Source organism: Heptranchias perlo, chromosome 9 (genome assembly GCF_035084215.1).
Source record: "Heptranchias perlo isolate sHepPer1 chromosome 9, sHepPer1.hap1, whole genome shotgun sequence".
NCBI lineage: Eukaryota > Metazoa > Chordata > Chondrichthyes > Hexanchiformes > Hexanchidae > Heptranchias > Heptranchias perlo.
The window spans coordinates 42952483-42978687 of record NC_090333.1 but is presented as its reverse complement, the minus strand read 5'-3'; the positions used below and the strand labels follow the sequence as shown (position 1 = coordinate 42978687).

Sequence of the window (26205 nt, the reverse complement as noted above, 5' to 3'; positions counted from 1 at the left end):
TGCACCTCTCTCTTGTGCACCTGCAGATACCAACACAGCACGACATGGCTGCCGTGGATGGTCATTTTCCTCCTCCTCAGATGTCCTCTCGAATACATCCATTGCGCCCCCCATCCTGATCTGGTCAGTTTGAGAGGCTCCAAAGTTTTGCTAAAGGCGTCTCAACACAAGAGCTCTCAGCCAAGCATTTGCCTAAGAGAACTGAAAGACCAAATGCAAAACTGAGCTTTTATTGACATAGGTCAATTACGGGTTTAAAAGCCCAAATCAACTTTGGCTGAATCTCGCCTCCATTTAATTGGCGAGATTCAGAAACCCCAGGAAACCCGTGCAGAAGACATTTAATTTGTTTATGTTTCAGAATCAATTAAAAAAAACATCAACTACCTCATCGATCTCAATTGACGCGCTAACTATCCGCCCACCAGCAGTAATTGGAGACGCGACTTCCGGGTTTCGGCTGTGTGCGCTCATTCAAACGCGCCCACGTCAAGCCCTGAAGTGGGCGCATTGGAGCCGGGCTGTGGTCACGCTACAAAAATCAATGATTTTCACGACCCACCCGCCCCCAACCCACCCGTTTTTGGGGTTAAAATTACCCCCTACAGTATATGGAATTTATTCCATTCAAGGTGAAGAATGTCAGTCCTGTGGAATGAAAATCAGTGTCAATTTTATCAAGTTTCCCTATTGGTAGGAAAATATTAAATATGTTCTTTATAAACACATTTACAATTTTGCTACACGTAGCGCACAAAAGAAATCTTTCACACTGCCCGCCCCTCCCCCCTTGACTACATCAAGCTCCTAAAAAATGAGAATTTTGATCTTCTGTCCCAACAAAATGTTGGTGTTTTCTGTGGTGGGAGGTGAACTGAAGAAGAAGAAAGATATACGTAGATAAGACCTGCTTAAATGCTTAACTGCACAACACTGGTAAGTGGAAAAAGTAGGGTGGGTTGGCGCAGAATGTGATAATCTACCCTAGTTTTGCTGGTCTATACTGTCAACTTTGCTAATTTCAATAGGTGTGAGCTTTCAAAGTTTCGATCACCAGAAATCCCAGACATTTGAAGTCACCGTTCGATTTAGACCTGAATCGGAAGCTTTAAATGTTCTTCTCTATACAATGGTGAATTCTATAGCAACAATCCAGGCACAAATCTTCAGTTAGGAGCTGTGAAGGGTGAGTGTGGGCATTTTGCTTGGATGTAAATAATATGCCAATGGGAAAATCAGGCACCTATTTCGCTCTCACAAAATATCTTTACATGCCGTACACCCATTTCTATAGTGGGCAACAGACAGTAATAGTAGGAACATAGGAACATAGGAACAGGAGTAGGTCATTCAGCCCCTCGTGCCTGCTCCACCATTTGATAAGATCATGGCTGATCTGTGATCTAGCTCAATATGCCTGCCTTTGGCCCATATCCCTTAATACCTTTGGTTGCCAAAAAGCTATCTATCTCACATTTAAATTTAGCAATTGAGCTAGTATCAATTGCCGTTTGTGGAAGAGAGTTCCAAACTTCTACCAACCTTTGTGTGTAGAAATGTTTTCTAATCTCACCCCTGAAAGGTCTGGCTCTAATTTTTAGACTGTGCCCCCTATTCCTAGAATCCCCAACCAGCGGAAATAGTTTCTCTCTATCCACCCTATCCGTTCCCCTTAATATCTTATAAACTTCGATCAGATCACCCCTTAACCTTCTAAACTCGAGAGAATACAACCCCAATTTGTGTAATCTCTCCTCGTAACTTAACCCTTGAAGTCCGGGTATCATTCTAGTAAACCTACGCTGCACTCCCTCCAAGGCCAATATATCCTTCCGAAGGTGTCAAGGCCAATATGTCCTTCCGAAATATTGTTCATTGTTGTAACATTTCCACTATTTTCTAGAGTGTTTTGCATTTTAAATATTTTTCCACCCTGCATCTCTGGAGTCCTGTTCCATTGTAACCATGGTTACAATTACCACAGGAAATAGAATTCTCTGACATAGAGAGGGTAAGGCCAACCTCTACTGGCCTTGCCTCTGCTCCCAACAACTGTACCGACAGGATAATGTGGAAAATCCTGGCTTTGGTGTTTAAAGAAAAATAGATGAAAAGCAAAAGTGGAGTCACAGGTGGATAGGATGGTGAAGAAGGCATTCAGCATGCTTGGTTTCATTGGTCAGAACATTGAATACAGGAGTTGGGATGTCTTGTTGAAGCTGTACAAGACATTAGTAAGGCCACACTTGGAATACTGTGTACAGTTCTGGTCACCCTATTATAGAAAGGATATTATTAAACTAGAAAGAGTGCAGAAAAGATTTACTAGGATGCTACCGGGACTTGATGGTTTGACTTATAGGGAGAGGTTGGATAGACGGAGACTTTTTTCCCTGGAGAGTAGGAGGTTTAGGGGTGATCTTATAGAAGTCTATAAAATAATGAGGGGCATAGATAAGGTAGATAGTCAAAATCTTTTCCCAAAGGTAGGGGAGTCTATAACAAGGGGACATAGATTTAAGGTGAGAGGGGAGAGATACAAAAGGGTCCAGAGGGGCAATTTTTTCACTCAAAGGGTGGTGAGTGTCTGGAACGAGCTGCCAGAGGCAGTAGTAGAGGCGGGTACAATTTCGTCTTTTAAAAAGCATTTGGACAGTTACATGGGTAAGATGGGTATAGAGGGATATGGGCCAAGTGCAGGCAATTGGGCGACATGGACATGTTGGGCCGAAGGGCCTGTTTCCATGTTGTAAACTTCTATGATTCTATGATTCTATGAGTTTGAGAAGTGATATCTGAAAGAATATTGAAGTTCAATCACCAAAATTATTGTGAAGGACTCAATAAAATGTCCAAACACCTGCTCACAAAAAGATGAGAGTAGTTCATATACTTAAGCCTAGAAATTACTCCTGACAATATTAATGGATGAACATTTAACGCATTTGTATGACAGCCTACATTTTCTGCATTTTTATAGAGGTGTGGGAGTTCAGCCTGCCGAAAGGGTGCATCACTGACCTCGCCCGATTGTCAGGGACAATAGTGGACAAACGAATGTCATAAAAATGCATTAAGCATCCAGTAGCCAACATTGGCAAAAGTAACTTTGAACCCAAAATGTATGGCTAGACAAAGAAACAATCAAAGCAAGTCTGCAGTTGTTTCCAGAAGGAGAAATCCAAAATAAGGAATCCAAAAATAGACTAGGAAGACATCATCAAAAAAAATATGCAATAAATGCCATTATTCTTTTTGATATCAAAAATATCTTGAAAAATTGTACTCTATGATGAGGTATGTAAAGGCCTCATGCAGCAGTAAAGGGTTGGAATCCTGACTGCTATAAACAGAGTATGTTAGACTATACCAGGGTTTATATTAACCCACAAATGACCAAGTTATAATTAGTTTGTGACAGGTAATAAGTACAGTACTTGGTATATGTCAAACTATTAGTACATATTTGATTTACACAATGAAAAGCCACCAAATTGTTGAACTTTAAATAATATTTGGACTTGCTGGCTACATCTTGCAATGATTTGATTGGACTTCTGCCTTTGCTATAGAACACTGCTGAACTTCAAGCAGCCAAGGTATTTCTGTAATCCACGGTTGGCAGTCAGTGGCCATTGGGGACACGTCTATAATTTATTTTTATGCTGGTCTGAAACACTAAACTATTACTGTTCCAGTGATATTTGGATGCTGACAAGTCAGTGGACCTGAAACAATGTGTGACTGTCTTAAAAATAAACCAAAGATGTCACAATCAAGGTACAGTATTAAATGAGTGATGATCAATATTTTCACATTTTTGGCATATGTTTAATTTCTAGTTATTAAGGATTTAGAGTATAAATATAATAATAGCAGTCGTATATTTTTTGAGAAAACTTGGTCGAAGGTCAAAGGCATGACCCCACCAGAGTTGAAAAGAGTATGAGAAAACATGAGATATATGCGAAGTAGTGGGTTGACGATGCCACACTTAATTTTTAAAGTCTAGATTTAGGAGATAGGGAAGACTCAGGGAGGTAAGGAGTTTTACAGTTTTGAGTTTCTAGGAAATAATGAGTTGGAACAAAAGACAGTGCAACATGTTATGCAAAGAGGAAAAGAATATAGGACAACATATTTGGACTTTAGCTAGAATAAAAGAGGAAAGCTCAGAACAGCAATGGCAAAAGTAGAATGTACAAAATAGACACAAGAAAGGTTGTAATGGAGGGGGAAAGTTTGGCAGCTAGAAGTAAGAAAAGGATTGGTCATCAGACAACAAACTTTTTCTTATATCTTTCCTAGGAGTTTGAGAGAGGTGCTGGAAGATCATCCTGAGATAATATTGCTCATTACAAAATAGTGCGGACTTCACTCTAATATGAGCAATAAGAACAAACTGTTCATTGAGATTCTCAGAATTATTTTTCTGATTTATATTAACTTTCCATTTAGAATGCCTTTTTGTTCCATTGGCACTTACCCGGTAGATCTGATACAGTTCTTTTCACAACCTCTCCAGCTCGTGGTGGAATTATAATCTTGTACAAAATGTAATCATCACTAGAATCCAAATCTGAAGACAGTAGCATATGGCCCTCTATTAATATAGCCTCTCCTTCTGCTAGTTCAAAAGCAAGATTGTTAATTAAGAAGGGAGGGCTGTCATCTTTGGGCAAGATGTTAATTGGGAACTTGTGTCTAGTAGCGTGTTTGCCATCAAAGATTCGGAATACAATATAATCCTTGGTTGTATCGCTATCGTCATGGTGGTAGCGCACAACTCCATCCTTAATGTCTTTTACGGTGCACATGAATCCTTTGCCACCTGATGATTGTACAAGTCAGAAACACAGAATTGTTATGAAACATGAAATTGGCAGAGACAAATCTTATGAAAATTGATTTGAAATTTCATCCCAGTACATTAGTGCTTTTGCAATCCATCTTATGTCAGTTCAGTATTTTTGACAATTTATTACTAGCCTCTAAAATGTCACTTATTTTGAAAATGATACCTATGATCAATGTTGTAGCATGAAATCAATAGGAATAGTACCCTTTAATTCAAGAGCCCCCCCCCCCCCAAACATATGGATAAATTCATATATTTAGTCCATGTTATCTTCAGTTGGAAAAATTCACATTGGTGTAAATACCTCCCAAATGTATTTTATACTAAACATTCTCCACATGGTGATCGATCATTTCAAAATTATTTCCAGGAAAAAATCGTCCTTTTTAATTTTAGTTTGGTGATTAGAAATACTTGCTGTTGGACACTGAGCTTTCACCCAAAGATCCTGCAATCAAATCAACCTATTCTGATCAGATGAAAGTTTCCTCTGTCTGCGGGTTGGAAGAATCAATGGGAAATGAGTTTGGGAAGTCTCAACCCAGTCCCTAATGAAAATGAGCCAAAGCACAAAACATTGCCTAATTCAGCAGTAAATTAACAATCATACTCAAAGAATAGGTGCTATAAAGGGTGGAAAAATGTCACATTGATGCAGCTGTGGCTGTTCCACAGCACAAATATCTCTCACATTGAAGAGCACAAAATTCAACAAAAAAAATGAACAAAAAGGAATACCTGCATGTGTTTGTCACTTGTACCTGTTTTTGAATGTGTTAGTGCAAACCTAATTATGAAATTCAATTGTAGAGGCACAAAGGCTAGTCTGTTTTTACCTCTAACTGTGAGCCATCCATGCTGCAAACCTTCCACTGTTATTAAACGTACAGCATTCATGTTATCATTGTCCACTATCTGGAAATTTTCCCAAGTGATTGGTCGAGACTGACCTTCCAACAAGTCCAGACCTGTACAGATTAGAAATGTCTGAATAAGAACACATTAAATAGGAGAAGGCCATTCAAGCCATCAAGCTGTAATTAGTTATGGGTATGGTAATATGGTTATGTTATTGGACTAGTAATCTAAAGGCTGGGCTAATAATCCCGACAACGTGAGTTCAAATCCCACCAGGGCAGTTTGAAAATTTGAATTCAGTTTTAAAAATCTGGAAATATAAAGCCGGTATCAATAAAAATAACCATGAAGCTGTTGAATTGTTGTAAAAACTTAACTTGTTCGCTAATCTCCTTTCGGGAAGGAAACCCACAGTTCTTACTCGGTCTGGCCAATATGTGACTCTAGTCCCACATCAGTGTAGTTGACTCTTAACATCACTCTGAATGGCCTAGCAAGCCATTCAGTTGTATCACCACCTTCTCAGGGCAACTAGCAATGGGCAATAAATGTCGGTCTTTCCAGTGATGCCCACATCCCGAGAATGAAAAAAAGCAACAGGTGCCTCGATGGGCCCTTTGGAGAATGCTGAGAGAGGCACAGAGGGTTGCTGTTGGCATCTCCAAGGGGATTCAAGCCTGGGATAGTGGCAGGAAAGTTGGAAGGCAGAGTAATAATGAAGGGTTTGGGGGGGACAAAGTACCCAAGAGGGGAGAAATGAAAGGTGGCATGACTTTATGATAGGAAGGGGAGGACACAGAAGGGACAGGTACAAGAGGGGTCAAGAGAACAGGAAAAAAGGGAGCGAGAAATAATAGGCTCTGGTCTGGAGAGGCAGCTAAATTGCACACGTGAATGAACACAGAGGGAATTCAGGTTACATAGGCATGGTAAAGATTAGAATTGATATGTCCCTGTTGTAAGCAGAGGACAGGGAGGAGGCAATATGAGAGAGTCCAAAGATTAAGATTTGTGGTGGGATGAAGTTGACTTGTGGACAGCGTGGAGTCGTTTGGAGCATAGATGAACCAATCTCCAGGTTTGGAGACAGTTGTGGAGGGCGAGTGAGTCCAGTATCAGTGCTACTGATACTTTACGGCTATAGCCTGCTATTTTTGGTGCATAGCACGCAGGCAACTCTGAGTTGTAGCTTAACTAGGTTGGTGTGTCATTGTAAGGTATGTCTGGGGTTGCTCCTGGCATGCCCTTCCACACTCCTGGCTTGATGGTAATAGAGGTGTGAGGGATGTGAGGCCCATGAAGGTATGGATTATGGTGGCATGCAATACTACCGTGGATGAACCTTACACCTGTGCTCCCTGCATTAAGGGGGTATGTAAAGGGAAGTTACCGAGCTACTTTTTACACCCTTAAAAGGCGTCAGCAGAACTCTTGCCAGCTGGAAGCTACCATGAGTCCTGTTGAGGCTTTTTAAAAGGCTCCAAAACTTACCTAAGGTAATTGTTCCTGGAGGGCATTAATAACCTTCTGTCTGCAGAATGAATGGTTCGGCTGGGAACTGAAGACTTGGAGAGGCATTTTCCTTTGGCCTAGAAGGACCTCAGGTCCCCTCACGTGGAATGGCTGTGGGCCACTCCACCTTACTAGATGTATCGGGGTGGGTGTCGCTGAAGCACCTTTGCAGGCATGATGCTCTGGCATTGCAAATGACCCCATCCCCACAACTTGAGAAGAGGTCTAGGGCCATCAGTGTGGGTAGAGGGTTCTGCTCTGTCACACTTGCAATGACAAAGCAGGATCCCAGGAATTTCAGAACATTTATTTCTAATGGGGCAGGTTTAGGTAGCAGATGAATGATTGGGCATCAAAGTGGCTTTATCATTGATTGGGAATTAAGTTGGGTTAATTGTCATATATCGTGTAAACTTGTTCATTAGCCTAAGGCCCTTCATTAAAAATGAAAACTGATTATTAACAGTTTACATTGTTCGCACAATGTTTAGCTAAATTTCTCTCTTTAAATTGAAAGTTTGAAATGTAATAATGCTTCAGAGAACATGATTTATCCCCCAGTTTTTCCCCTCCTCTGCGGAAGTTGTTGGCTCTTGTTGGATACAATGTCACAGCACCAGCAACCCTGTGATGCTTCGCCCATTTGCGCATCTTTCACGTGAGCATAGGTAGTGAGGTCAATCCTATTTTCGCCTGATGTTCACACATGTGATCTGTAGCAGGGCTCATTGGAGAGTGATATGGAGCTGGAACTCTGGTTAACTTTTCCCTCCATAGTCCAGGAATGCAGAGGCCAACCACTGCCCTGATGAAATAAGCTGAGTTAGCAGAGACTGGGAATCAAGCCCGAGGCCTGAGGACTTAGTAGAACACTGGTCGGTGTACCCACTGGGGGATGGGGGGGGAGGGGCGAGGGGGAGTGGCAAGGGGAGAATATAGCTAAAGAACTGTACTCCTTTAGTGACACCATCATAAATTATTCAGAGATTTTATTATGAACTAAATCTCTGTGCAAATGGAGAAGGGTGAGTCTCAGTAACTGAAATTCATGTTTCTTTAGTTATTTCAATTTTCAATGAAAATTATGCATTGTACAAAGAAATGGCAACAATAGGTTAATCTCATAACACGTACCCATGTTCCAAGAAACCCTTGGTGCATTTGTCTCTGCTGTTCTGATTGAAAAGTGAACCATGATGGAAGCACTGGCCATGAAAAATGTGTCTATTGCCTTAAAATCAACCTAGATATACAAGAAAAGAAAGAATATAGACCATGAATGCTCACATGCATTTAAAAGCCTTTTAAAAACATTTATTAGCAATGAATTTTGTTCCTGCCAAGGAGCTGGAGAATGGAACATTTTTCAACATTTTGCAGCTTGTGTTAGCATCAAGCATGCTGAAGTTAAATTAGCACAGATTAGATGCAGGTGGAGCTCCCATTATAATGTCCCAATTATGTGCCTCAATCACCCAATTCAGGAAAGTCTTTCTGAATGTGGCCTCTCTGAGTAAGTCTTTTAAAATTAGTGCCAATTATTATCAGATAATAGGAATTTTAGATTTGAGACTGGTCAAACTCCTGCCACTTAGCAGTCAGTAAGATATGTCCACACCACCAACCTGGGCTGGATTTTGAAACCTATAAACTACTTTGGGGGTAAAACTGGGCCATGTCGCACCTGTTTTGTAAGCGCTATGCGGACACTGAAGCCCTGAAAATGGCGCCTGAGATGCGCATGCACACTCCCGACGTGAAGTGCGCAGGACACCATCTTGGTAAAGGGGTTTGCGCGTGCGCACCTAACGACCCCCAGCAGCATGTACAGTAGGGAGATTATGACGCGAATCAGTGTGCAATGTTGATTTGAAGCAGCCGGCGACATTTTGGAACTCCACGCTCCAGCCAACGCAATGTCTTAACCTCGCACAACTGAACAGGACTTAAATGACATGAAGGACCCCCCCACCAGTGCTATAGGTGCGTGTAAAAAAAGTACTTTCAGTATATCAACAAAAGAAGTAAGTTTGGTTGTATTTTTTTATATAAATTGAGAAACCTAGATGAAAGATAAAGGTTCGGAATGCATAAGACCGCCAATGTTGAAAATAGTAGAGATTAGGTAAATTGTAAGGAGTAGTGATCAGATGGCACCAAGCTTTGTCTTTTTAAAGCCTGCAGATTGTAGAAGGAAGGAAAGATGAGGGAGATTAGGAATTCCACAATTTTGAGGTCCTGGGAAAGAATAAGTTAGAGTTGGAGACTTGATTTCAACATGCGTAAACGGGGTTTCCACCTCACTTCTGGCAAAGTTACGGCAGTGGAACGAGAGCAGCTCCGAGGAAATTCCCAGCCATAATGAGAATGCAGGAAGAAAGAAGAAAATATAGGGTGGCATAGTCAGAGCTATAGATGAATATAAGAGGAAATTCCATACTTAGAATTAGTTATCTGAAATTCTAGATACAAATTGACTTAACATACCTCATAATTCCTTCTTTCAGTATGACTAATGTTAGGAGGTTGATACGCTATCTTCATTTCGTACAAATCCAGCCAGCTGAATGATGTGATGGGTTTGGTGTGGTCGTCCAAGTGAGTTAGGTACCCTTCAACTGGAGGCTTGGTGATGTTGAAAACCAGCCTGTCCTTTGGTGTCTCATCATCCTCTGCATCAACAGCTGCGATGCTCAATGGTGTCAGGATGAATTGATCAGCCTCCAGGATATACATCGACATGAAGGCAGCTTTGGGTTGCTGATTTGGAATTGCACTTTTAATGTTAACTCGAATCCAAGCATTTTCTACCTGTCAAAGAAATTTTTTTTTCACTGTTTGCTTTATTTAAAAAACATTGCATAATTGTCAACCTCAGGATTATGCTAAAGTTCATAAGAACATGATTATAAGCAATTAACTTCAAGAACAAAGAGGATTTTCAACAACATTGCTATTATCAAAGTTTCATCCTCCTGCTGTTATTTTAAGTTAAAACCATTTTGCACTCCAATGACTTAGTGGGTAAGTACCCTGCATGATGTGACACAAGAGCCAGACTAGTAAGGTCCCAAGTCTGTGTTAGCTGATATCAGCCTTGACAGCATTGTGGGTACTTTAATTGGCCTCAATATACCCAGGTTAGGGAAGGGGAAATTCAACCAAAGTTCCCTCTTCTGATTGCTATTTACTGACCTATGTTAGAATTGTGCATGCATGGAATTTGGGTAAAAAGGGTATCATTCAGCTAAAATGTCCTACAGGTCTAGATCTTCTACTCCCAACTGTCTATACTGCCAGTGAAATCAAGGCAACTGAGATTGAAAAATGGGTGGAACTGCTGTTCATCCAGAACACTGTTCACTTTGCACTGCACCTGAGTTTCCAGGGGATGTTGGAAGTACCCACCAAGAAAAAGGTGCGGGCATCATTTCAATATTGACCTGGAGATGTTTCTTTCCTGTATGCAATTTCCCAATGTTTGGATGCAGTACTTTGTTCCCAAAGGACACAAATGTGGCATGAGTGTCCAGCATTGCAAAGGAGTCAGTTGTGGTGGTAGCTGATTTAAAGGGTAGAGCCAAGTAAATTGAATCTGCAATATTTCATTCATTTTTGACTGTTCTGATAATTTTTTGTTTTTCTTTCTGCTGTCACTTAGGTTCTCATGAGCCTTTATGGCAATCATTCTATTTTTTTTCTCTCCAACACGATTACTGGCATCAATGGGTTTCCAAACAGGAATCCTTCTATCTGAGTTATTTGGAAGAAGAAGAGGACAAATGGAGGGATGCCATGGAGGTGAAGCTGCATGAGAGATGTTCTGTGCTCACATCACTGATAGTCTCACACCCATATCTACAGAGAAAGTTGACCAGACCTCATTTTGGTAGATGATTAGTGCACGCGGAAGTGCATCCTATTCTCAAAGGAAGCAGACCTGATGACAGTATGAAGTTGTGAAAATGCCTGACTAACCATGTTCGACGTTTCTGCATAAATACTTTAAGCACAGTATGTCATGCTTTCAATGGCACTGGTGATCAACAGCCAGTATTCCCTATTTATTGCACCCCCCAAATGCCATCAACTATGTCTGCACAGCTGACATCCTACACGATGACCAGGAGGAACTATCTTCTCAGGGGCCAGGGCAGTAGGGAGCCAGATGCAGAGCTGTGCCATCTGCTGCAAGGACCTTCAGCTACCAAGCAGCATAGAACTGGCACATTTAGTGAGCGTGCCAGTCAGCTGTGGCGCAAACTTGGTTTCACCTCCTTCTGAGTGTGCTGCAGTACTGATCTATGAGGATGGTGTCATGGAGTGGAGCAGAGTCCACCATCCTCACAAGCAGCTCATGCAGCATCACCTCCACTTCACCAGCCATTCAACTGGAGTTGAGTGCTGGGATGCTCCATCACTTGCCTGCACATTCGTATTTGTACTTTGGGTTTCCTTTCTGTTCGATTACGCTTGTCACTTATTATTCCCCTTCCACTTCAGCCATGGCAAAGGCTAATGTTTTGAGATGCTTTGCGAGTCTTTCAAAAGGCTTTCATAATTTTTATCCCCAACTCTTAAATTGCCCCTTCCCTTTAAATTTCACTTAATGCAGTTTTCAGCTCCCACCACTAGTGTGTTTCCTGCACACATCCAATGTTTTTTTTGCTGCCAGTGGGGAAGTGGAAAGAAAATAAATGTTTTCTGGAGCACAGCTAACAAGGGCCGAATAGTGGAGAAGTGAGGATGGTTAAATGGATAAAGTGAGGATGGAGTTTTGCCTGATTGCCTTTGGAAATCAAGGAACATTCATGGAGAATATTACCACAGGAGATTAAATGGTTAGAAATAGAGTCCATGGCATTGTAGATTGCGCGTGGTTTGTAGAAAGAGTGTGCTGGATGGCTGAATGAATTTTTCTCATTCTACACATTCTTATATTCCTAAATATAACAGCTATTAAGCCACCACATATGTTGCTTCTTCACATTTACACATTTATTCATTTAATTTAAAATGTTTTTGATAAAATGATTACCTGCAGCAGAAATCTGCTCCTTTCATCTCTGATCTCTACTCTAATTGGAATATAGTCAGTATCAGGAGAAGGTGGACTGAGGTGTTGATATTTCAGCCCCATTGCTAGAAAATCCTCGCAGTTAGCCTTTAGGAACCGCACTTCCTTAACACCAGTTGGGCAGGCCTTGTTGCTTGGACATGGAATTTTAGCCTGTCTTACTGAAGAATTGAAATTGTCAACAGCACTTTATGCACATAGACAAACAAAGTACATAATTAAATATTTTCAATGATTGAATAGTTACATTTGTTTGATATATCTAGATGTTACCATATCAACATATGATTACTTGAACTTCTGGTAGACTTCATTAGTGTTTCCTGCCCATGCTACAACAATACATTTTCATTTGCATATTCCACAATCATTCCATCCAATATATCATTTCTGTAATTATCTAAATATCTGAGTTATTAAATCATATAACTTCAGTACACGTAAACCTTTAATAGTGTGTAACATTCTGCCATTCAAATATTTCTTTAAATCACAAAGTCAGTAAGTACCTTTCCTAACATTCTGTTTCAATGCAGCATCTAGTAAATTTCCTTGTCCACGATACCTAGGGTCATCAACAATAAGCTGTCCATGGGCTGGAACAAGGGCCTCGGTCGATAAGATCTTTACTGTACAAATTGTATCTATTCTGTCTACATTATATTTGAAAGACACAACATTTTTGTCAATGGGATTTGATATCCCATAAAACTCTTGGACCTGAAGGCCAACCAATCCAAACCTGATGATACTGGATTTAGGTTCTGTAATTTGCACATTCAAAAGGAATGTTTCCATAAAGGTCTGAGATTCTGTGAATCTGGAAATGAAAAGAAAAATAAAATTTAATCCTTAAATGCCAGGCACCTCTACAGCTCCTCAGCCAGCCTTTTACAGTTACTTACCAGAGTGCCATATTACAACTACAGTACCCCATTATTGACTAATTTAGCAACAATTTTAGTGCATTAACATCAAAATACAATCTTAATCAATAACTGTAACCGTAACAAAAGTGCACTGGTATGCAGTAAGCATTATGCCAAAAGAAAGAGTTATCATTTTCAACTATAGCATATCATAGGGTTATACTGTTTAATATGACAATTTAGCAAGATTTTAAAATCATCTCTTTTCAGTATTTATTTATGTTTCAGATTTCTTTATTAATACAATTTTATCAACAAAAGGTCTGAGCTGTTGTTAAACATATTCTGCTGATTAACCTCAGGGGACTACAAACATGCCATGGATAAATGCTCTGACTGATGTGGTGCTGACTCATGCAGAGCAGCATGGACCTGGGTTTGTTTGCGAATATCTGTTAAGTTAGGTGATCTCAGCTAGGCCAGTTGTAGAGACAGCAAAACTGGACTCAATGTTCCCAGGCTAAGGTTTCCAATGATATCCAGTGACTTGTCTGCTGAAGGATACATATCAGCATTGGAGGAGGAAGGGATTAGCTGTGTCGCCTTCCAGTGTTTTATAGCTTCACAACATTCATTGTCTAGGGTCACATATGAAGAATAGCAATTGGACAGGGCAGCTACTGCTCCCTGTGAAAAGGTAGCCCACAATAAATTGGCACCTTCAGGAGTAGAGGGGAGAAAATTGGAAGAAAAAAGATTGTGTGTGATGGAGGATTATTATTAAAAACGAAGCACAACTTTCTACTAATTACATCTTGTACAGTAGGAGATAACCTTTATATTTTTGGGACAATGATTTAAAAATATTATTTTACATCCAATGCAATAAGGGGCCGATTCAGCGATCCTAATTGAAATATCATGGGATCACTGCACTCTCGTGGGACTTTGCACTATCAAAGTGGCAGGTGACCTCACTCATTTCAGCAAAGGCAACTCATGAATACCATTAGAATAGGCTGTGGGTGCATTTTTCACAAGCACAGAGAGTGCTATCATTGACAAGGGGCTGGATTTCTGGAAAGCCTTTCCGATTCATGTACACCACAGTGGCCCAAGTGGCAACTTGTGTGCCACTGGACTTTTGGGAAACCTGACACCTGGTATAAATACATATCCACTCAACCAATGTCTACTTTCCATGAGAAAAGTGATGAAAAGTGTGTTTTCCTGACAAACAGGACTTGTGTTATATTGGTGCACATAAGACTGGCAGATTTGGCAGGCATCTCTAAAGGTGGTATACAAATTTAACAATGTGATCACCTTCACAACAAAAAAGGGAACTGTCCCGGTGGTGGAAGTTGTCTGGAGTTAGACACGAGGAATTTGGTGACTGCCTCCTTCATGGAGCATAGACAATGAAACAATGCTTTTCAGGCATACCCAGGGTGTGCCAGGTGTGAACACATGGCTCATGGGGCAAGAGTGAGTGTGTCCAATTGCTGCAGGATTATCACACCTGCCTATCTTTCTTCCACAGAAGCTGCTCTTCCTCCTCCTAATCTAGGAATTGTAAACAATTTTACAACACCAAGTTATAGTCCAACAAATTTATTTTAAATTCCACAAGCTTTCGGAGGCTTCCTCCTTCCACACCGTTCACCTGAGGAAGGAGGAAGCCTCCGAAAGCTTGTGGAATTTAAAATAGATTTGTTGGACTATAACTTGGTGTTGTAAAATTGTTTACAATTGTCAACCCCAGTCCATCACTGGCATCTCCACATCATAATCTAGGAATGCTATAGAAATGTCCAAAGAAATTCCCAAGCTGAGCAATTTGCTTGGTGCAAGTGAAATAGCAGCTGTCAGGAAGACTTGCTTGAAAAGGATTGGGGAGAAACAGTTTTGCATTGCAAAAAAAAGTGTTAAACAGCAACACGTGGGAATGCACAAAGAAAAATGCAGATAAATATATCCAAAAAGCAAAATAAACTTTAGATCCAATACAAAACAGTTAAGAAGTAAACTGTCAAAGGTCATCTAGCAGTACCAGGACAAACAGCACTAATGGAGTGAACGTGTAAAAAATATCACTGACTGACATGGGACTAAAATTAGGAGCAGTAATGAAGCTCTTGCATGGCTTTCACAATTTTTTTAAAATTTTGCCTTTCAGGTCATACGCTGCAGCCGGTGTACCCAATTCAACGATACATATGTCCGGAATGTGGGAAGAATGCAGGATTGTTGAGTTGACCCTTATATGTCAATATATAATATTAAAAATCTTACATCTGCGCACAGTTCCTGACAATTTATCAACTATAATTGCTATGTTCACATTTATAATTGAAACAGCTAATGTAAACTTGTCATGCTCTAATTACACCTTCCTGCCACTGGAGGTGCTGCACTGTCAGCATTGGTGGGGCAGTGTAGTTACAATGTGACAAAGCTTACATTATAAATATGAACATAGCCATTTATAACGAAAATAAGGACAGAATGTATGACTTTAAAATGGGGACTGAATTATGTCTGCACACCCTGATCCCTTTATCCCTCACACTCTAACCATGTTTCAGCTGAAGACTATATTTTGTCTTGATTCCCAATGTGCAACACCATGGGAGATCCATTAGTTTTGACAACAAACATTATGCATATTGTCCCACAGTACCCCAAGTTATCCACACACATGGACATCTGTACATGCGTCAGTGAGGATGTGCTGCAGATGGGCTCAAGTGTACACGTTTGAAGTTGAGGCCCTATTCCCAAAGACTGTGAATGAAAAGTATAAATGTGTGTTGTTTACCCACCCTACTTTAGAATCAGGTACTGTTGCTACATAGGTAGAACAGTATAACTTGGTGTAAGTTTTAATTCTATTATCACTGCCTTCTCAAGACTTGCCATTTTGAGGGTAAAACTTTCCAGAAACAGACATTCTTGCGACTTCAGCCACGAACTCCATCAGCAAATGGCTTCCTACAGGTGTGAGGCGAGCAGGAGATGTTATCTGTTATCTCCTATCACATTAAAATTAATTTAAAGGACGGAATTAATCCCATACGTACAGGAAGAAAGAAATAGTTAAGCACAGTTCAAGTAAGAGCTGTTCAATTCAAGAATTACTGCAACTTATTTGGTTTTACCTTTTGTCAAAATGACAATCAAATGAGGTACTTTGGTGATTTCAAATCCTACCCATTAATTTAGTGATCTGATTCAAATCAATGCCAATTAAATGGGATTAAAATAACCTTTCTCTGGTGGATGCTAAGAATACTAATTAAAATATGTTTGGACAAACTGCATCTATGTCTCAACAAATGCAATACAATGCAACAAACCCACAGAGGACAGAGTGTAAGAATGTGAATTGCCAAAATGCAGTGGATTGGGGGGGTGGGCAGCATAGCGAGAGGTTGGGAACTAGATGCTGCATTGAGAGTTTCTATTATTTGCTGGCTGTAAAGGTCCTATATGAGGTGATGTTGGACAGTGTCAAACAAGTGCCTAGTGGGCATAGGACAGCTGCACAAAACTGCCTCTAATTTGGAATTAATTGGGAAGGAGACAAATATCACATGGTGCAGTAACAGGTACTCTTCTAAGGTTGGAGCAGAGTAGAGGGAGTTTTACTTCCTATATAAACCATGTTACAGCAACTCCTGGAATACTGGGTACTAATACTGAATGTGCAAAATGGAAAGTGTTGCATTCCCCAGCACTAACATCCCTTATTCTGGTGAGCATAAAATCACAAAAATAAAGCTACTAAAAAAATTAATTGTTTCCATGGTGTGTGGAGAGAAAGATGCTTTTCTGAAATTAGGGTTATGAATATACTATGAGGATAATGTACTTGAGTGGATTTTTGTCACCTGTTTAAGAATGACTCTAGCCTATTCATTGTAGTCTCAACTTCATGAAAATTCAAACATATCTTTGCTGTAAAGGTAATTGACTGGGTAAGCAGTTCATAGCATAAATAACACATGATTATTATTTAGATTACCTGTAGATTCTTAGCATCACATTATCTTCCTCCAGTAGAGGGCAGCCATTATGGGTGTATTTCACTTCATGAGGGAGGAAATGACAGTCAAAGACCTGCTCAGAAATACAGTCATTAATTTTTTTTTGTTTTTGATGTTTAATGAAATCACTGATTTGAATTTCTGTTCTAATTGGTTCAGGAGATACATTTTGTTAGAAAAGCTTTTTATTTAAGGATTTTGTTCACAGTAAAAACAACAATATGACCTATTAATGCATATGTTAATTCCACTTGTGCTTATTTAGACCTCACTGCTGCCTTTTAGCTTCCCACCATACTTTTTTTAATCACCTGGGATTCTTTATGCCTATGATCAATTCCACTTATTGAGCCAACAGGATCTCCACTTCTGCAGAACAGCTCTAAGCCTATTGATTTTTTTTTATCCCCCTGAAATGGAGCATCTGCTCCACTGTAGATTGCTGTTTCTAGGCTACAAAGAAATGGGGAAGCTCATTGAAATCAACCTAACCATAAGGACAATGGAGACTGGGATTCAAATACAATTCTTATAGTTAAGTTCTGTTTTTCATTTTTTTTAATGAATTTTAGTGAAGGATACCTTCACCAGAAGGTAATATTTTCCCACTTTTGGGATCCAGTCTTAATATTAACCACTCCCAGGTCAAATAGATCATATATGCCAATCTAGATGAGATGTTTAAACTGAGGGCCTGTCTGCCTGCTCCAGTAGTTCAAGTGGATGTTAAAGAGTCCATGACACTATTTTAAGATCAAGTTCTCCTAATGCCCTCAACAAAATTCCTCCTTAATTTAACACCACCATTCTAATATATGTGGGTTGATTTTGGTGTGGAATGTAGATCAAGTGGGGGGGCATCTGCTCCACCTGCTTGATGATGTTGGCAAAAGACTTGATCCATTGGGGAGGTTAACTAGTGCTATCTGGGAGGGTTTAAACTAATTTGGCAGGGGAATGGGCAACAGGATGAAACATTAGAGAAACAAGGTGCACAGCGGTCTGGGAGGGACAAGTAGCACTAGAGTAAAGTATATTTTAGAAATAGGAGGGATCAGATAGGGGGCAAATGCGAGGTAGTCTAAGATGAGAGATTGAGTAGAATGGGCCTATATTCTCTGGAGTTTAGAAGAGAGGTGATCTCATTGAAACATATAAAATTCTTAGAGGGCTTGACAAGGTAGATGATGTGAGGCTGTATCCTCTGGCTGGAGATTCTAGAACTAGGGGTCATAGTCTCAAGATAAGGAGTCGGCCATTTAGGACCAAGATGAGGAAAAATTTCTTCACTCAGAGGGTTGTGAATCTTTGGAATTCTCTACCCCAGAGGGCTGTGGATGCTCAGTCGTTGAGTATAATCAAGACTGAGATCAATGGATTTTTGGACTCTAAGGGAATCAAGGGATATGGAGGTAGGGTGGGAAAGTGGAGTTGAGGTACAAGATCAGCCATGATCTTATTGAGTGGCAGAGCAGGCTCGAGAGGCCATATGGCCTACTCCTGCTCCTATTTCTTATGTTCGCATGTAGAGAGAGGAAACTTCATCCCGTCAGTCAGTCTATCTAGATTGAAATCTCTGCATCATCATCAAGATTCCAGTAGAAAGGGTCATCAGTGATTCTGAATGAATAGAGAAAGTGTGAAAAATTCTATACAAGCACATGCACATGATGTGATAATTTACATCTTGTTTCTTTAGTTAAAAAATTGAAAGATCAACTAAAATGCAGGTTATCGGGCAGTGTGATTATCAGAGGAAAGTACTTTGAGTGGGATCTTTCTCCTGTAGATGTTGAGCTTAAAACAGATCAAACTTCAGAATTTGAAAATGACATCTTTTGACAAAACACGTGCAACTTGTTTTTACTTTGGAATGTATTCAAAGAGCAGAAACACAAGTATAGGGTTAGTTCAGTCTGATATTTACCTGGTATTTTGCAAAGTTTAAGACTACCTACCTGAGGAGTTAATTTGCCAACTCGTTGTGTTACCGGCTCATTCAATACAACTTCTACTTTGCAGGAATCTTTGGTTTTGGGAATGTTAAACTGCAGGTCATTGTCTGTCACGTATTCATGTTGTCCCCGGCCAACTATAACCCCCCGATTCAGAAGAACAAGTCCATCTGCTTCTGTATGTCCGGTGTAGAAAGTTATCAGTGTTAAGAGACGTAGAAACATCTTTATTCTAAAAGATGTTTTCTTTGGACAAAACATCTTTCAATGTAATAAATATCTGATTAGAATAGTGTTTGGAATCAGTGAGGGAGAAAAAGTTTTAAATTGAAAATGGCAAACAAAAGTTATAAACTTTTCCCATTTTGTGCAGAAGGTCAGGTTGAACCAAGGTTACTTGCAGTTTTTATCTGAATGCAGTATGCCACAGTGTTTTTCTAATTTTCTTCACTCAGCAGTTGATGAACTGCAGCAGTCACAGGGCTCCCATGTCCTGCACATTACATGAATCTATTCCTTTTGATCCCAACTTTCATGTGGATTTGCATCTGTCAGTGAAATCAGAAAAAGTTTAAACAGCTCATTGTTTTTTGCCACATTTGAGGATTTTTTTGATCATTTCTCTACAGAAAAGATTTGGAGAAGAGTTACTTTTCAAAGCACAGTGTATTCACACAAGTTTTAAGAAAAACCACCGAGGTGAAAAGGTGGTTAAAATTATTTCCCCATTATTCTTTGTTGTTAACACTCCTATTCTTATAAAACAGCAAATCTTCTAGTTCATCATGAGCAATGCCATGGAAGATCTGTTAGTAACTAATACTTTGAAGAAATAATAAAATTCTTAATGGGCTTCTGTTGAAATGCTGCTGTCCTGACAGTATCTCAGAATGGTAGAGTTAAAGAATTAGGGTGCTAAATTAGGCCGTGTAGCGCCCGTTGTTTCGGCACTACACGGCCGCTCCAACATCCAAGATGGCGTCTTGGCTGCGCATGCACATTTCCAGCGTGACGTGGGTTGGACGCCATCTTGGTATAGGAGTTAGCGCATGCGCGAATACCGAATGCTGAAAGCATGTAAATTAAAGAGAAAATGAATACAATCAGTGTGCAACGCTGATTTAAAGTGATAGACACCATTTTGGGACTTAAAGCACAGATTTAACCCCAACCATCTGAACGTGTCTGAGAGTGCCTGGGACCCCCACGCTATTTAAAGGGACCATGCAGAATTTACAGGTTAGTGGCTGGATTATTGCTTCTGGCTGCCGAGACATTTGTAACTGTTTTTGGAGGACTCCTGTACTTGAATACTAAGACGCAGGGACATAGCCTAACATTTAGAGCCAGGACATGCAGGAATGAAGTTAGGAAATACTTCTACATGCAAAGGGTGGGAGAAGTTTGGAACGCTCTTCTGCAAACGGCAGTTGATGCTAGCTCAATTGTAAATTCTAAATCTGAGATTGTTAGATTTCTGTAAACCAAGGGTATTAAGGGATATAGAGCTAAGGCGGGTATATGGAGTGAGGTCACAAGTCCACCCTGATTTCATTGAATGGCGGAACAGGCTCAAGGGGCTAAATGCCACTCCATTTGCTACCTCTTGATATGCGCCACCTTCTCCTGCAAGAAAGTGGGATGATGTGAGTCAGGGTGATGTGCCTGTCATGGTTGAATAGCTGCCTGTGTGTGTGGCCTGTGAGTTGTGGGTGGGTGGCTTGCAACAGTGGTACCGTGTAAGGGTGAGAGGAAGCATCTGATTGGAAGAGTTGAGTACCGATGGAAAGAGTTTGTTGGTATGTGGGTGATGGGAGTGTAGTGCGTGGAGCAGTGGATGCAGTTAGTGGTGTAGTTGGTAGGAGACGCCACTTGGCAGTTGGCCTCACTCACCTTGACCACTCATGTCAAAGCATTGAACTTCTTCCTGCACTGCATCCATGTTCATGATGTTGTGCGCCTGGCATTGACTTCATCTCCCACTGCCTTTTGGTCATATGTCTGGAGGACGTCTTGCCACCCACCCCCTGCCACGGATATAGGATGTCCCTCCTTCTGTCCACCTCTTGCACCAAGGCCTCTAGTGCATCAGCAGAGAACCTTGGTGCACGCACTCTCGCAGGCCTGGTACCAACTCAGATTGGCAGATTGGTGAGGTCTGGGATGCAGGTTGGAGGATATGGGATTTAGTGGTGTGCAACCTTTATTCCATGTTTTGACATAACTCATCAGTATGTAAACATAGGGATGGGACCTGTATCTGTGTTTTACATGTGCAATGTCTGATCTCCATGCAGACAGCAGACTGTTATTTTCAGCAAATAACAGGTACCAGCTACCTTTAAGAGATTTCTAACAAACAGCCTGCCTTTAAGAGATTGGAGGTTCCCCTACTGGTGGAAATTGCGAATTGCACGGAATCCTCGTTCAACACTGATTTCCAACGCAGATTGCAGGTAAGTCCTCAGGCCTGACGAAAGTCTCGTCCTGCCTGTGCAGGGGCCATTGAGCATGGGGTAATAGCGGATCGTGCTACCCTGCCTAAAACAGGCCCTATCCAATTTTTCCCCCTTACTCTCTTTTATATTTAGATACTTGACATTGCTCTTTTTTCAATTTCAGAATAACATTACTGCAAATTCAAGTCTGCCATCGAAAGCTTCACATGTTAAATGGCATCAGTCGCTCCTAGAAGCGGATATCACATCCTTTATTTTATAAAGTTGACTCACAATGCCCAATAACTATTTATACAATTGTATGACTCAGGCGATGTAGTAATTTGTCCCCATGACATATGAAATTGGAGATAATGGGGTCATTAACACCCCAGCAGGAACACAGCCTGGTGAACAGCCGGCCCGACCAGGAGCGACAGTGAGAAGGCCCGGCTGATTTTAACAGCTGGACTTCATTAACATTCTGCAGGACGGACCCCCACCCAAACTTGATGGGAATGAAGAGGCAGCCTCTGGGCGGGACAGGGATTTTGGGTGGTAGGAGGCCACCGCCAGGAACCTGAGGGCACTGCGCCCCGGCATAAGGTAAGTGGTGGTGGTGGTGGGGGAGGGGGTCCGGAGGCTTTATGGGTCGGGGGGAAAGGAGGGAAATCCAAGGCAGGGAAGGCCCAAAGTTTCCTTGTTGGGCCCGGAGAAGCAATCCTGCTCCGCCTGGCCCACGAGAAAAATACTATATTTTTTTATAACTGGCTTTGCTGGGCCTCTTCTGGCCCCAGCTCCTGTTCTCAATAAGTTTGGCCTGGCAGGGAAGCCATAAGAGTTTCCTGCACAGGCCTGGGGATTGCATTGCAGTGGAGTCCTTGATCTGCATATTTAAACAAGGATCCCGCCAGCTTCGGGTGAGTGTCCTTGGCGCCTGCAACTTACGATGCAGTCGGCAGGATCAGAGTGGGAGACCAATCTCTGGCTCCATTTTAAATTCCTCCCAATATCTTTAGCTCATGCCCTAATATATACTTCTCCAATTTTTCAGTAGGTGGATAGTTTACACCTTAGTGAGACAAGACCAAGACAAAACATTAAGTGATTAGAAAGGCTGTAGAGGACTTACCACTCTGTTCCCGCTGCATAAGAACATAAGAAATAGGAGCGGGAGTAGGCCATATGGCCCCTCGAGCCTGCTCCGCCATTTAATAAGATCATGGCTGATCTTCGACCTCAACTCTACTTTCTCGCCCAATCCCCATATCCTTTGATTCCCTTAGTGTCTAAAAATCTATCGATCTCAGTCTTAAAAAAACTCAACAACTGAGCATCCACAGCCCTATGGGGAGAGAATTCCAAAGATTCACCACCCTCTGAGTGTAGAAATTCCTCCTCATCTCAGTCCTAAATCGTGCACCCTTTATCCTGAGACTATGCCCCTGGTTCTAGGAAACAGCCTCTCAGCATCTACCTTGTTAAGCCCTCTAAGAATTTTATACATGTCAATGAGATCATCTCTCATTCTTCTAAACTCCAGAGAGTATAGGCCCATTCTTCTCAATCTCTCCTCATAGGACAACCCTCTCATCCCAGGAATCAATCTAGTGAACCTTTATTACACTGACTCTAAGGTAAGTATATCCATGGTAAGGAGACCAAAACTGTACACAATACTCCAGGTGTGGTCTCACCAAAGCCTTATATAATTGCAGCAAGACTTCCTTACTCTTATACCCCAACCCACAGCATTACACTGGCCGCCATTTTAACCACACTGTTTTTACAGTCGGCCGAGGTGCCTGCCGTAGATTTGAATATATACAAAGCGGGGTACTATGATGTTGTTAGGATGCCAATGCCATTCATCATCATTGGCGTCCCGCCCAGCATCCAACTCCCCAGTAAAACCTAGGGGGACTGGTCTCGCAGAGCCACTGAAGCAGTATTTAAAGGGGCACTCACTGACAAGTAATAGGATCCATGTGCCAGTTGGATTGCCAGGAGAATTTCCAGCTTTTTTGCCCTCTTTACTGTCAGTAATCTCTATCTGCTTACTATGGGTGTGATTATTGCCAGTTTGATTTGGAAGGAGGAAGAGGTGGAGTTAAAGGAGTAGTGGCAGCCTTAGTAACCAGCAGCAGCTGGACCTATCAGAAGACAGCAGGTGAGGGGGGCTGCTCCTCGGAGGCCAAGAGTGAGTTTCTTGGATCTACCTGAAGAGCAGTGCATCAGGAGGCTATTTATCTCCTCGTCTCAACTCTGTGAGTCTTTACTTTCTTCATTTTCACTCTTTCTTCCAATATGTCTTAACCCCACAAGTTTAAAAAGTACCACTTACAATGTCATATGACATTTCCATTTCCCACACCAACTGGAGTAGATATTGACTTTGTGCGATAGTGTAAAACGGGTGATAGCGAGTCGGCAGCTATAAGCTGTGGAAGTCAATAGAAATAAAAATCAGGAGCGATGTAAAACGGGCTGCCGACTCACTTTCATCCGTTTTACACTAGCGCACAAAGTCAAGATCTGCCCAACTGTGTGAAATTGCAAATTTAGTACTAATTAGTGACAAATTAGGGCAGTTTTGAGCCGCAGGTCTACAACCATTAGAAACTGGTTAAGATTCATTTCACATAATTTTTGCTTTTAAATGTGACAAAAATAATATTCGTTTTGTAAGAAAACAATTATATTAATATTGCAATTGCACAATGAAGACGTTTAATGTACTTTAACAATTATTGGCGTTTAAACTGCAGGAAATTCACTGTATTGAGAATTAACATAGAATTATAAAATGCTTTCAATCTGAAAATAATAAGTTGCTTTTGCATTATTACTTCGATAAAATAGAGAACAATTTTAGGCATTTAAAGTAGTTATGTTCTATATTATTTCAAAGATACAAATGATAAATTCAACTTGCCCCATTTACTGGCATGCAGTTCAGACTGTTTTATCCAACTTCAGTATCTAGACGTTAAATGCGCACACATACCAGATGGCTGAATTTCCTTAGGCAGAATACTTCTGAGTTCTTTCATTACACTTTGTACTTCACCTACTGTAGCTGGTTTCTAAATCCCAAATTAATTATAGAGAATGCCAAGATGGCTGATTTTTTTTATGTGCCAGATTTGGCTTCAAGGTTTTTTCCAATATTAAAGAGCAGAGATTCTAAAGAAAGCATGTAACAATGGAATATTGTCCCCATTGACAATACTCTGTTTCTTAACAGATCCTCAGTTTAGCTGAACTGAAGGAATCTTCAAAATGTTTCTTAAAGCAGTTTTATTACTTTACTCAGAAGAAACTCAAGAACTGACCATACACTACACTATGTAGTGCCTCCATTTAATTAGTGTGTGTGATTCCACTATCTGATATATATACCGACTATCAATTACATCTTTAGCTATTTCACTTCTGTAAACTCATTTTATGTAGGATCTCTAATGTAAACTTCTAGCAATTCTACTGCACTCCTCTACATGATGCAAGAAAATGTGTCATCTGGTTAATAATCTATTTCTTATTTCCAACAGCAATAACTTGTATTTATATCATGTCTTTAATGTATGAAACATGTCGAGATGCTTAATGGACAATGAGCAGTAATAGAAAATTTAAGGGAGGTGTCTGAAGGTATGGTCAAAGATATAGATTTTGTGGAAGCTTTTGAAGAGATAGCAAGGAAAGGGTTTTAGAGAGAGTTCAAGATTGTCTGGCCAAGATAGCTGCAGGCTGACCTACTGTAGGTGGAATACAAGAGGATGGGAGGAATGCAAAAAAGACCACAATCAGAAGAGTGGTGGGTGTATGCTGGTACGTAGGAATGGAGAATGTTGTAGAGATAACATAACCAATGTCTCTTAATTGCAACCTTTCATTATAGAATCCTAAAATGTTATAATACAGAAAAAGACCACTCTACTGCTCACTCCCAATGCCCTTGAATGTTTTTCTGTTTCAAGCAACTCCATAATTCCCTTTTGAGAGAATTAATGGTCTTTGCTTCCAACACATTTTGTGGCAAAGAATCCCACGTTCTAACTATCCTCCGTGGGAATAATTATTACAAAGTGCAGCGACTGTGGTCATGTCAGCAAACACAGGAGGCACTTTGCACACAGTAAAAAAAAATCTCAAACAGCAATAAATTAATCTTCTCTTTTGGTGATAATGGTTGGGTGAGGAATATTGACCAGGAAAACGCTCTGCTCTTCTTTAAGTAGTGTCATGGCAGCTTCAACACCTATCTGATATAACCTTGGTTTATCTCATCTGGATCACAGCATCCCCAACATTGTAACATCTTCAACAATGCTCTCAAGTCTTGAAGTAGGGCTTGAACCCACAATCTTCTACCTCAGAGGCAAGAGAGCTATGAACTGAGCCAAGCTGCACTGTTGCATAAATGACTCTGCAGTACTTGACCACAGTAAAAGTGATGCTCTTTGTTACTGTGTTTGCAATACAGCCATGAAGTCCTTGTTTCTAAAGGTGAACATGTCACTAGAAGAACTATTTCATAAAATCTAATGTAAAGCAGCTGCTTGTTGATAAAGAGACATGATAAC

At 40.7% G+C, this 26205-nt stretch overlaps 1 protein-coding gene across 2 annotated transcripts in view; it reads right to left on the bottom strand.

Annotated features, from left to right (window-relative positions):
* Positions 1 to 19403, bottom strand: part of frem1b (Fras1 related extracellular matrix 1b) — a 150645-nt gene extending 131242 nt beyond the window's left edge. For both annotated transcript variants that reach the window (XM_067990288.1, XM_067990287.1), the window contains exons 1-8: positions 19182 to 19403; positions 17202 to 17296; positions 12815 to 13125; positions 12267 to 12466; positions 9716 to 10039; positions 8363 to 8471; positions 5695 to 5826; positions 4487 to 4831 (exon numbers count right to left, since the gene is read on the bottom strand). In XM_067990288.1, the coding sequence (XP_067846389.1) occupies positions 4487 to 4831; positions 5695 to 5826; positions 8363 to 8471; positions 9716 to 10039; positions 12267 to 12466; positions 12815 to 13125; positions 17202 to 17296; positions 19182 to 19403 (1738 nt within the window). The remainder of the gene's footprint in view (positions 1 to 4486; positions 4832 to 5694; positions 5827 to 8362; positions 8472 to 9715; positions 10040 to 12266; positions 12467 to 12814; positions 13126 to 17201; positions 17297 to 19181) is intronic.
* Positions 19404 to 26205: the final 6802 nt, after the last annotated feature.